We start from the raw sequence: 14239 nt of genomic DNA on the forward strand, positions 1-14239 counted from the left end.
CTACTAACACCATCAAGAGGCTATTATATGCAAAATTCAGAATATGAGGATAGGTCCCCTCATTGATGGATCTCAACATTCAGAATATGAGGATAGGTCCCCTCATTGATTGATCTCAACATTCAGAATATGAGGATAGGTCTCCTCATTGATGGATCTCAACATTCAGAGTATTAGGATAGGTCCCCTCATTGATGGATCTCAACATTCAGAGTATTAGGACAGGTCCCCTCATTGATGGATCTCAACATTCAGAATATGAGGATAGGTCCCCTCATTGATGGATCTCAACATTCAGAGTATTAGGATAGGTCCCCTCATTGATGGATCTCAACATTCAGAGTATTAGGATAGGTCCCCTCATTGATGGATCTCAACATTCAGAATATGAGGATAGGTCTCCTCATTGATGGATCTCAACATTCAGAGTATTAGGATAGGTCCCCTCATTGATGGATCTCAACATTCAGAGTATTAGGATAGGTCCCCTCATTGATGGATCTCAACATTCAGAATATGAGGATAGGTCCCCTCATTGATGGATCTCAACATTCAGAGTATTAGGATAGGTCCCCTCATTGATGGATCTCAACATTCAGAGTATTAGGATAGGTCCCCTCATTGATGGATCTCAACATTCAGAATATGAGGATAGGTCTCCTCATTGATGGATCTCAACATTCAGAGTATTAGGATAGGTCCCCTCATTGATGGATCTCAACATTCAGAGTATTAGGATAGGTCCCCTCATTGATGGATCTCAACATTCAGAATATGAGGATAGGTCCCCTCATTGATGGATCTCAACATTCAGAGTATTAGGATAGGTCCCCTCATTGATGGATCTCAACATTCAGAGTATTAGGATAGGTCCCCTCATTGATGGATCTCAACATTCAGAATATGAGGATAGGTCCCCTCATTGATGGATCTCAACATTCAGAATATGAGGATAGGTCCCCTCATTGATGGATCTCAACATTCAGAGTATTAGGATAGGTCCCCTCATTGATGGATCTCAACATTCAGAATATGAGGATAGGTCCCCTCATTGATGGATCTCAACATTCAGAATATGAGGATAGGTCCCCTCATTGATGGATCTCAACATTCAGAATATGAGGATAGGTCCCCTCATTGATGGATCTCAACATTCAGAGTATTAGGATAGGTCCCCTCATTGATGGATCTCAACATTCAGAGTATTAGGATAGGTCCCCTCATTGATGGATATCAACATTCAGAGTATTAGGATAGGTCCCCTCATTGATGGATCTCAACATTCAGAGTATTAGGATAGGTCCCCTCATTGATGGATCTCAACATTCAGAGTATCAGGATAGGTCCCCTCATTGGTGGATCTTAACATTTGGAATATTAGGATAGGTCCCCTCATTGATGGATCTCTTCATCACACAAGCCACTTATAGTCAGTTTATACTGGGCTAAACATACAACATTTAGAATATTAGGATAAGTCCCCTCATTGATGAATCTCTTCTGTGGGCTATCACTTGGCTAAACATACAACATTCAGAGTATCAGGATAGGTCCTCTCACTGATGGATCTCAACATTCAGAATATCAGGATAGGTCCCCTCATTGATGGATCTCAACATTCAGAATATCAGGATAGGTCCCCTCAATGATGGATCTCAACATTCAGAATATCAGGATAGGTCCCCTCACTGATGGATCTCAACATTCAGAATATCAGGATAGGTCCCCTCGCTGATGGATCTCAACATTCAGAATATCAGGATAGGTCCCCTCACTGATGGATCTCAACATTCAGAATATCAGGATAGGTCCCTTCATTGATGGATCTCTTTAACACATAAGCCACTTCTGTGAGCTATCATACTAAACATACTAAAATGTAAATTGTTCATACTCTGTATCTATCTGAACAAGCACTGTTTAAATAATAACAAAAACAATCCCTAAATATTACCATGTCGGCTACTTGTAATCCCAGTAAAGTAAGAATGGTTGATTTCACCCACCTGACTACTTTTGTTCCGTTTCGGTCCACCTGAATATCTACCATACACCCTGAGTCAGAATAAGCAGCAAGATTGATTTCACAAAACTCAGCCTGAAACAAAACATAATTTGACATATATTTTTATATTCACCTTTTACCTGGAAAAAATACAACAACCTTGAAATAATAAAAACTCTATGGCATGACAATAATGCCAGCAATAATGACATAACAATTTACTTTTAAAACATTAAATTTCCTCAGGTAAATGAAAAGTCTAAAAGTTTGTTTTGTTTAAGGACACAACTAGAACACAATGATTTATTAATCATCAGCTGTTGGATGTAAAATATTTGATAATTTGACATGTAGTCTTAGAGGAAACCCGCTACACTTTTTCATTAGCAGCAGGGGATCTTTAATATGCACTTTTCCACACATGACAGCACATACCACAGCTTTTGATATACCAGTCGTGTGGCACTTGTTTGGGAAGAAGGGATGGAATGTAGCCCAGTGGTAAAGCACTTGCTTGATGTGCAGTTGGTCTTGGATCAATCCCCATTGGCCTATTTTTCATTTCAGCCAGTGTGCCATGACTGGTATATCAAAGGCCGTGGTATGTGCTATCTTGTCTGTGGGATGGTGCATATAAAAAATCCCTTGCTACTAATGGAAAAATGTGGCAGGTTTCCTCTCTAAGACTATATGTCAGAATTACTAAATGTTTTACATCCAGTATCTGATGATTAAAAAAAAAGCAATGTGCTCTAGTGGTGTCGTTAAACAATTTTTTTGTTTTTTTGTTTGGGAAGGAACACCAAACAATCCGAGAATGGGTCCTCTGAGGTGGTTTTATCCTACAATGCAAGCACCTTAGTGACTGAGCTAGATGCTGTTCCTGGGAAGAACGAATTAACCAAGTGTAATGAGACTAAAAACAACCAGTCTCGGTGGTGTCGTGGTTAAGCCATCTGACCCAAGGCTGGTAGGTACAGGGTTTGCAGCCCGGTAGCAGCTCCCACCTAGAGCAAGTTTTAACGACTCAGTGGGTAGGTGTAAGAAGGCCACTACAACCTCTTCTATCTCACTAACCACTAACAATTAACCCACTGTCCTGGATAGGCAGCCCAGATAGCTGAGGTGTGTGTGCCCAGGACATTGTGCATGAACCTTAATTGGACATAAGCATGATAATAAGTTAAAATGAAAACATTACTAAAAACAGACTAACACAAGTTGAAGAGATTGAAAGCAGCACAAATAAGTTAAGGTAACCAAGGGAATGAATCAAGTAAATAAAGTAATAAAAGAGTCTGATTAAGAGACTGATTAAAACAACAAAGGAAGAATTACCAGTAGGCCAAAGCCACAGAGCTTGTTTTCCATAGTCTCTGGGGCCAAACTGAGTTTAGTCTGAATCCAAACAGTCTCAGCTATATGTTGAATTTATTTTATATTGCCACTGATCATGCCAATTTTGACAACTTATAACTTGTTATCAAGGGACGGAATGCAGGCAACCAAACCATCTATTAACTGTTCACAAATGATTTATTAAAGACTTTAATTTTGAACTGCATTTTTAGACTGTGTTAATCAGATGGACCTTGTGACTTTTCAGAAGTACCTAGGTACGTGTACCTAGGTACGTGTACCTGTCGTATGACCAGAGACCGTCCAGTGTAGCACTTACATTGTATGTTATAATATATATGTACAGAAAGAAAGAAAAAAATGTTTTATTGAACGACGCACTCATCACATTTTATTTACGGTTACATGGTGTCAGACATATGGTTAAGGACCACACAGATTTGGAGAGGAAACCCGCTGTCACCACTTCATGGGCTACTCTTTTACGACAGGCAGCAAGGGATCTTTTATTTGCGCTTCCCACAGGCAGGATAGCACAAACCATGGCCTTTGTTGAACCAGTTATGGATCACTGGTCGATGCAAGTGGTTTACACCTACCCATTGAGCCTTGCGGAGCACTCACTCAGGGTTTGGAGTCGGTATCTGGATTAAAAATCCCATGCCTCGACTGGGATCCGAACCCAGTACCTACCAGCCTGTAGACCGATGGCCTACCACGACGCCACCGAGGCCGGTCATATATGTACAGTGTAACACCTCTAAACCAGACACCCTCAGGATCAAAAAGTTTGTTTTGTTTAACGAAACCACTATAGAGCACATTGATTAATTAATCATCGGCTATTGGATGTCAAATATTTGGTCATTCTGACATGTAGTCATCAGAGAAAACCCGCTACATTTTTCCTAATGTAGCAAGGGATCATTTTAGAAGGACAGTCCAAAAATAAATAAGAGAAATTAGAGAGGATTGGACTATTTAATAATATTTAAAAAAGAGAAAGTAATTTCGACATCAAATTTTGAATGGAGGTCAAAATGTTTAAAGTCTGATCTATATGGTCCGGGCCGGGGTGTGTGCGTGTGTGAGATTAAGGTGGGTGGAATTTGGAATGCGAATTTAGTAGTTAGGTCAAAGACCTAAAGCCAAAATGAGCTCATTTATACTACTCATGTCTGGACAAAAATTTAAGTCCAAAGAATAAAATTAGAGTGCTCGACCAAAAGGGTTTTAAGGTGATTTGAGCAATTTAGACGAGCTGCCAAAATCATGAATGTATATGCAGTTAGAAGTAGTGGGTTGAAGGAATTATTGTTATGTGCAGATTCTTCTGCATAATACTTGCTGAACAATACAGATTTCCGAAGGTATCCATTATGTTGATACCAATACCTAGTTTAAAATATGCTGGGATGTAATTAAATTTATATTCTTTTCTTCCCTTTCAGTTCATAGTCTTCTAATAATATTATGTGGGTTTAGGGCCACCTCTGAGTCATTTTATGAGAAATGCATAACAATGAAATATCAATAATATATTATCCAACAGTGACAGCATTCAAATCTACTAAAATAGTCTGCTACACAAACTGATGACCTGATATATAAATAAGTATTCATTTGCGGTGGAATGTGTGCACATTTGAATAAAGATACACATTAAGATCCATTAGGCCATCACCATAACGACCACACTAACACATTTATTTTGCTATCAATGGCATGACTAGTCCTGCGTTCACATTAAAACGATTACAAGGCATCTTCCATTAGCAAAGCCGAGTGGCTAATTGATCATTTAGGTCAATATTCCAAGTAGCGGTGGGTGGGTGACTTGAGTCCCACCCAGAGTGAGTTCAACAATTCAATGGTTTGAAGTAAGGGAGTGAGTCCTGGAGACAACCTGAATTAAGTGTGTGTGTGTGTGTGTGTGTGTGTGTGAGTGAGTGGGTGGGTGGGTGGGTGGGTGGTGAGTGAGGTGAGTGAGTGAGGTGGGGTGTGTGTGGGTGAGTGAGTGGGTGGGTGGGTGAGTGAGTGAGTGAGTGAGTGTGTGAGTGAGTGTGTGTGTGAGTGAGTGAGTGAGTGAGTGTGTGTGTGTGAGTGAGTGAGTGAGTGTGTGTGTGTGTGTGAGAGTGAGTGAGTGAGTGTGTGTGTGTGAGAGTGAGTGAGTGAGTGAGTGAGTGAGTGAGTGTGTGTGTGAGTGAGTGAGTGAGTGTGTGTGTGTGAGAGTGAGTGAGTGAGTGAGTGTGTGTGTGTGAGAGTGAGTGAGTGAGTGAGTGAGTGAGTGAGTGAGTGAGTGAGTGAGTGAGAGTGAGTGAGAGTGAGTGAGTGAGTGAGTGAGTGAGAGAGTGAGTGAGAGTGAGTGAGTGAGTGAGTGAGTGAGTGTGAGTGAGTGAGTGAGTGAGTGAGAGAGTGAGAGAGAGTGAGTGAGTGAGTGAGTGAGTGAGTGAGTGAGTGAGTGAGTGAGTGAGTGAGTGAGAGTGAGTGAGTGAGTGAGTGAGTGAGTGAGTGAGTGAGTGAGTGAGTGAGTGAGTGTGTGTGTGTGTGTGTGTGTGTGTGTGCCCAGAACAGTGTGCTTGAACCTTAGTTGGATATAATTATGAAAATAAGTATAAATGAAATAAATAATCAAATCACATCTGATGATACTTTTAATGCTGGTTTTATGCACCACATACAACAATTTATTACCCCAGCAGGCCCTCATAACGGGAAAAATAAAAATCATAATTATTCACTGAGAAATTATCATGCATTGATTTAACATACACTACTACTGGACGATTTGATACCAACAAACCAATCACCTTGTCGGTACTAAATATGACGTCATCACAATTTGGTAAAGCACACACAATGACATCACGTAGTTTAAAGCATTTGCGGTTGCGTCTTTCTAGTTTCAGTGTTAATCTTGTAATAAAATGGTAGTTTAATACAATTCATTATTGATTTTTTTTTTACAGAATATATAGAACTTTGGGTTTTTAAAATTATTTATGAACTGTGAATAAAATACAAAGTTAAATCAATACCCAGAACAGTAAAGTAGTTTACATCGTTTCTATACACATGGATGTGTAGCCGATGTAGGCTATATTAAAAATAAAGGCTTTTTAAAAAAAAACTAATTTACTAGCAGGGGTAATAAATAGAATAACAAACTCAGTACCAGTTATTATCAAATTTCTGTCCCTCGTGAAATAATTTTCACTTGTCACGAGCTTTATTTCACTCGGGACATAAATTTGATAATAACTGTTAACTAATTTATTATCCCCCAAATATGTAACCATCTTAAAGTAGTACATAAATTTATTCTGTAAGAACTTGTTCCTTATAAGACAATGCCTGTTCTCTGCATATATATTGTAGAAGAAAAAACCCTGATGATAACTGCAGTGTGTTCAGTATTTTTGAAAGAACATGTAGGTGACTATATCCACTAAGGTGTGTAATTGTAAACATGAAATGTAGTTGGTAGGTAGTACAACAGTAGTTGCTGAAAGCTACCGTCTTCCACCTATTAATAAACGACCCTATGATAGGGTCTCACTACGCAGATATCATCTGCCACTGAAATCCATGTTAAATTGCCCAACTTCAAATGCAGATTGCCAATAGAACGGGTTCTCGTTGGCACTAACAACATACACCATTGCGAACATTCATTATATATAAGCATTTATTTTCACTCCAGAATTGAGAACATTTCTGTCTCAGTTTTTTGCTATATGACCGCATCTGGCTGTAGTACTGGTCGGAGCAGGTGGTTCATTAACCAATTCACACCGGCCATCTCTTCTGCTATACACCTATGTCCCAAAACGTCAATGCACAATATTACAAAATAACAGAGGCAAAATCCAACCAGACGGCTTACCACTGAAGAAATACAATTTATTTTAATTCTTCCCCAATTACTAGAAGTGAATATGCGAACCACAACATATATGTATGTCACAGGTAGGAACTATAGGGGACCGTGATAAATAAACCTACCCAGAAGTGAACTGTGCAGTGATCAGAGACTTAGATGTTAAATATCACAAGAATGTTACTATATTGTAGGTACATTTGTTGACATTAACAAAAAGAAAAAAGTTCGTAATGGATGTATTCCATTGCATGTTAAAACATTTTGAACATCCTGCATCACTAAAGAATGACTAGGAAATATGTGTTGAAGTCATTTAGGCATTGTATAGCATCTGCAGAAAACAATAAAGGTATATATTATAAAATCTTCTTTTTTATATTTATTTTTGTACTTATATTCAATTCAGGTTCAAGCACACTGTTCTGGGCACACACCTCAGCTGTCTGGGCTGTCTGTCCAGAGCAGGATGGCTGGTGTTAGTGTTTAGTTGATTAGTGCGAGAGGAGTCGATGTAGTGGCCATACATTTATTCAGTAAGTCATTAAACTGGCTCTGGGTGGAACCCGGTACTGATATGCAAACCCAGTACCTACCAGTCTGATGGCTTAACCACTACATGATCAAGGCAGGTATTATAAAATCAAAAACTGTCAGAAAATGCATACCGTTACTTGGTGTTGGCAGTATTGTAAATATATGTTTGTCTGAAAACCTACCTGTGTTCATAGAAATTGTGTTTAAATTAACTGTGTAGTTTACAATTTGTACAACATAATCTATATTTTCAGGTGCAGATGATCAATGTAATCAATTATTGTAATGAATTTTTTATTGTAAAAGAAACCATTGTACACACTGGTAAACTGATATGTTGGTTATCTTGAGAAACGTGCTGCCCGGAGTTTGTCTTGTCATGTCACAACAAATCTACCAAATTTGTGTTTGCTATAACTAACTAACTAAATAAATAAATAAATAAATAAATAACTTGTTATTGTAACTTCTGTCAGAATGACCACATTAGAAATGGAAAAAGAGCAACATCTGTACAACTATTTGTAGTTATGACAGGTTAATGTTAAAGTTAAAATTTGTTTTGTTTAATGATACCACACCACTAGAGTAGAACACATTGATTTATTAAGCATCGGCTATTGGATGTCAAACATTTGGTAATTTTGACGTCTTAGAGAGGAAACACGCTACATTTTTCAAATAGTAAGAAGGCCTCAGGGGAGAATAGCCTAGAACTAACTGAACTACCTTCTATAAATACATTTTTTATTATTTTATTATTATTAGTAGTAGTAGCAATGGATCTTTTATATGCATCATCCCACAGACAGGACAGCACATACCACAGGCTTTAATATATCAGTTGTAATGCACTGACTAGAACAATAAATAGCCTAATGAGCCCACCAATGGGGATCGATCCTAGACCGACCATGCATCAAACAAGCAATATAATGTAAACACATTACAGCTGCTATCAAAATTACTCTTAATATGAATCACGGAAAAATCGGTTATATATGACATTATATCAGTATACAAATCTGTGTAGATTTTAAATTATGAGAGGATTAAATGAAAATAAGACTGCATGTGAAACCTTTTCTCAGTTATTGGGCAAACAAAAAGAGAATTCATTTAGTGCATGTTTGTTGGTCACTGGCGGATGTTTCTTATCGAATTCTGGTTCACAGAGAACTAAATATTCCATGAGCATTAGAGTAGAGAATCAGGTAACTCCAATAACAATACTTGGCTTTCCTTGCAAAAATAACCAATCAATAGTTTTATGAACCCTAATAAAGGAATACGATTGATTTTGAGAGAGCCAGTATTATTCCCTTTAATGGCAGTCTGTCTGGGTCTGATAAAACGGTCAGATTTACTCTCACATATGGATATAACATTATTGCTTTGCGAAAAAAACATTTGATTCTATCTTGTTATTCACAAAACTTTATTATTTATTTAATTTTTTTTTTTAATTATTTGGTAAAGAATATTTTAAATTAAAATTTACAAGCTTATACATAGCAAAGAGTCTCAAAACTGTACAGAATCACTTATAATACATGGTTCACTCTGTCCATTGCCAAATTAGCTAACTGCTAATTTTAACACAAAGTGGCGACAAAATTTAGTCTTTGGCTCATAAAATCTTCTTTAAATTAACCACTCAACATATCTACAAATGGGCTAAAACAAAACTTGTTCCCGTAGGTGTACGAGCTCCCATTTTGTAGGGGGCAGGCTGATTTTTGCCCGAATTAAACAAAAATGCCTGAAATTTTACGACAACATTTATTCATATTAGCATTACTGCCAAACAGCTATATAGGGTTGCAAACAAATTGCTACACATTTTAACCTGGATTACAACTAATATTGTCGGTAAAATGATGCAAATACATGGTGATATTGTTTCAGGCTAGCTGATTTTGAGCGAATATCTCTGTCGTTTTTGCTTGTTCTAGTAAAAGCCCTGATAATAAGTCATCTAAAGAATCTTTAATATTTTTTTGTTAAAGGTAGGGTCAACTCAAACAAGAGCCTTATGTGTTGGAAAGATGCATACCCGGACCACCAACACATACTAACACTTTAACAAATGAAAAACGCGTAATTTTAAAAGTTAATAAAAAACTATGATTATTCCTGCTAATTGGGGGCAGCCATTTTGTTTCGTTTTTGTGATGTTCAGTGGTATAGCTTGGGGCGAAGTGATGTCCATCTTCTCTATATGCACAATGTAAACAAACGTCCTAATTTATGACAAGGCGCTTCTCTTTCATCAACCTGACTTGCAAAACAACATAAATGACTTGATAATATAATAAACTATTTAACTAAATATATTTCAGGTTACATCATTAGAACGAAATGCATACTATTAGCCCTATTGGTAGGGCACGTTCAAGCAAAAACTACCACTCACAATACCCAAGTGATACTTTTCTTTTCTTTGGGATGACGTAATTGGTCAGTTTTGTGATTTTAAATGGGAAAGTCTACTTAATCAAGGCTTTTACAGAATTACTTACAGTAATAAAGCAGGGCGGTTGGTAATGTCCATTATGATTTGAGGTGTATCCGTGCTGTTATCACACAATACCCTGTGATCTTCATAAAAAGGGCACGTCTTTTTAGTGTGTCTAGACACAGTGTCTGGAGACCATCTGAATATACACCTGCCAATCAGGAACCACAGAAAGGCCACGGAAAGAAAAGACCAATTAACCAAGAAAACATTCCGATTATTGTTTCAGTACGTGGGTTAATTTATGTACGAAACATAATTCAGTTATTTCAACACTTTGACAATGGTGGTTTATTTTGTATTAAAAAATAATATATATTTGGTGCTGGCTTACTAGGATGGATATAATTACAGAACATTGCGATGCATCTGCAAAAATCAGGTATGTTTTGTTTCTTCTGTTCAAAGACTAATTCCTGACGTGACACGTTAGGTATTACGTAACCACCAGCTTGCCAGAGGACGTATTCACTGGAATGGTACAAAATGGCTGCGCCCGTTATATATAATAGCTGTCACATTTAACCATTTTATTAATTAACTATATGATTATACTTGTTGATATTAAGCAATAATGTGCATTATATATCATGTGCATACCAGGCCAAATGCCTTAATTGTCCCGTCTTTTAAAACAAAACATCAGAAACATTTTCTTTGTAAATTAATACAATTATATATAATTAATAACATAATTAATCCTGTTTACTTTGTTTAAAAAAGTGTTATACTAGTATGTTATTTAATGTTTAATATACTTTATCCTACAAAAATATCCTATTTATTTTGTTTACAATCTGTATATTTTTTTTCTTACTGGATGTAGAAGGATCCTTCCTACTGAGTTACAAGTATGTGCACTATTTTTCAGTTAAATGTGTGCTGTAATTTCCGTTTAGAGCTGTAGCACATTTTTCATATTTAACAATTCAGAATGGATTATTAATTTGTTTTTCCTGTAACATGCCATTGTTCAATTTACTTCAGATCTTATTTACAATCTAGGTCACATTCAAAGTTAAAGTTTGTTTTGTTTAACAACACCACTAGAACACATTGATTTTTTAATCATCAGCTACTGGATGTCAAACATTTGGTAATTTTGACAAATAATTTTAGAGACGAAACCTACTACATGTTTCCATTAGTAGCAAGGGATCTTTTATATGCACCATCTCACAAACAGGATATACCAATCGGGTGCACTCACTGAAATGAGAAATAGCCCAATGAATCCACCGACGGGGATCAATCCTAGACTGACTGTGTATCAAGCAAGGACTTTATCACTAGTCTGCGTCCTGCCCTGAGGTCACATTCAAATACACTGTTAAGTGAATTATAGTTTAGATAGCCCGTTCAAAAATGTGACAAATACTTTTGAATAATTTTTTATATGTGAAATGCACATATAAATTATTTAAAGTCCACTATTAATATTTAGACCATAATTATTTAAACTGACCCTGTAATAATTTCTGTTCCGGGTCGGGCCCCTGGCTATCCAGAGACGACACCCGGGACAGACATGCTCAAAACCTTCATGGTATCAAACTAATTAAAATTAGCTCCACTATTACATGTGGATCTAACAGCAGCTAGTTGGAGCTCATGTCCACCAATCAAAACCTTACTTGCAGAATCATGCCAGTGATTTGAAAATAATCTGAAAATATTCCGAATTATCCTGAGGGTATACGATATGTTTCATGTGAATTACGAATGCCTTATTTAAACCAGTAGAACTAATTTTAATCAGATTGCTAACAACATTGTGTAGTCGCAAATAATTTAAATATTGACCAATCACACTTCGCGTTTTATAACGTTATTTGGGAGCATACAAATTCTAAAAATATCGGGCGAGTCTATTTTAGTGGCCGCAGTAAAGCGAACCATACCAATACCTATGGGATGGGTTATCAGTCTTCAATTTTACATTAAAAATTATTTATTTATTTATAAAAAAACCCCAACTAAATCAGTCTTCAGTTTTACATTACAAATTATTTATTTTATAAAATAAAACATGTTTTAAGGCATTCATAATTCACACGAAACATGTCATATACCCTCAGGATAATTCGGAATGTTTTCAAATTATTTTAAAATCACTGGCATGATTCTGCAAGTAAGGTTTTGATTGGTGGACATGAGCTCCAACTGGCTGCTGTTAGATCCATATGTAATAGTGGAGCTAATTTTAATTAGATTGTCATGGTATATGAGCATGGTAAAATTATCCGCTCGGATAAGTGAATAAACAACAACTGGTGTGGCACCACAATGAAAAGTGACAACCAAATTCCCATGTAGGATATTTAATTTACCTACAAGTGTATGTGTATCAGGTCTACAGTGATTACAAAAGATATTTTTAAGTGGTTTTGTATTAAAAATTGTGAGTTATATATATATATATATATATATATATAAACACAGGCCACTTTATTAAAACTGTAGTTCCGTTGCGTTTTGCACATTATCAAAAGATGAAAGAAAGAAATGTTTTATTTAACGACGCACTCAACACATTTTATTTACAGTTATATGGCATCAGACAGATGGTTAAGGACCGCACAGATTTTGAGAGGAAACCAGCTGTTGCCATTTCATGGGCTACTCTTTCCAATTAGCAGCAAGGGATCTTTTATTTGCACTTCCCACAGGCAGGATAGCACAAACCATGGCCTTTGTTGAACCAGTTATGGATCACTGGTTGGTGCAAGTGGTTTACACCTACCCATTGAGCCTTGCGGAGCACTCACTCAGGGTTTGGAGTCGGTATCTGGATCAAAAATCCCATGCCTCGACTGGGATCCAAACCCAGTACCTACCAGCCTGTAGACCGATGGCATAACCACGATGCCACCGAGGCCGGTCTCAAAAGATGATGTAGAACGGCCCTAAGAGACTGCAGCTTTAAGCCTAACCATGAATGTAATGTATTAATAATGGCTCGCTATGATACATCACCTGTACCAAGACCCCTGACAGTGACAGTGATTCATCAACAGAATAACCAGCCAAGGCTTTGTCGGGAATTGTTTTAACATCTAGTTCCCCCGAGAATTCACGCTATTGATTTAACTGTCATAAGACATTCCTTTCTCAGCTTTTTAAGATGGGATACCAACATTTAAATCAATATATACATACTTTTTTTTAGAAGAACTTATCTTTTCACATGTGGTTGGAAAAATGTACATTACAATTTTGCCGACATTTCCCAGTTTTTGGTAATACATCTATTAATAATATTTTGGCTTTGAACCTTTTCATATATATTTCCTCTCAATGCGGACTGTTTTTTTTAAAATTTGTTGTAACTTATTATCATTACCCAGTAATTAAAAAGATATAGCACAAATTTTTGTATGAAGTTTAATTATCAGTTTACATCTATACCATATTTTAAAGGAAGGAAGGAAATGTTTTATTTAACAATGCACTCAACACATTTTATTTATGGTTATATGGTGTCGGACATATGGTTAAGGACCACACATATATTCAGAGAGGAAACCCACTGTCGCCACTTCATGAGCTATTCTTTTCGATTAGCAGCAAGGGATCTTTTATATGCACCATCTCACAAACAGCATAGTGCATACCACGGCCTTTGTTACACCAGTTGTGGAGCACTGGCTGGAATGAGAAATAGCTCAATGTGCCCACCGATGGGAATCGATCCTAGATCGATCGCGCATCAAGTGAGCACTGTACCACTGAGCTACGTCCTGCCCCATACCATATGTTAAACACACCCAATAAACCTTTCAATGACCACAGTGTATTACAAATACTTTCTGATGACATGTCATATGTTAAACACACCCAATAAACCTTTCAGTGACCACAATGTATTACAAATACTTTCTGATGACATTTCATATGTTAAACACACCCAATAAACCTTTCAGTGACCACAATGTATTAC

At 36.9% G+C, this 14239-nt stretch overlaps 1 protein-coding gene across 4 annotated transcripts in view; it reads right to left on the reverse strand.

Annotated features, from left to right (window-relative positions):
• The window catches only part of LOC121368173 (synapsin-like), a 127055-nt gene that overhangs the window by 57584 nt on the left and 55232 nt on the right, over positions 1–14239 (reverse strand). For all 4 annotated transcript variants that reach the window (XM_041492793.1, XM_041492795.1, XM_041492791.1 and 1 more), the window contains exon 5: positions 2007–2098. In XM_041492793.1, the coding sequence (XP_041348727.1) occupies positions 2007–2098 (92 nt within the window). The remainder of the gene's footprint in view (positions 1–2006; positions 2099–14239) is intronic.

Source organism: Gigantopelta aegis, chromosome 3 (genome assembly GCF_016097555.1).
Source record: "Gigantopelta aegis isolate Gae_Host chromosome 3, Gae_host_genome, whole genome shotgun sequence".
NCBI classification, from domain to species: Eukaryota; Metazoa; Mollusca; class Gastropoda; order Neomphalida; family Peltospiridae; genus Gigantopelta; species Gigantopelta aegis.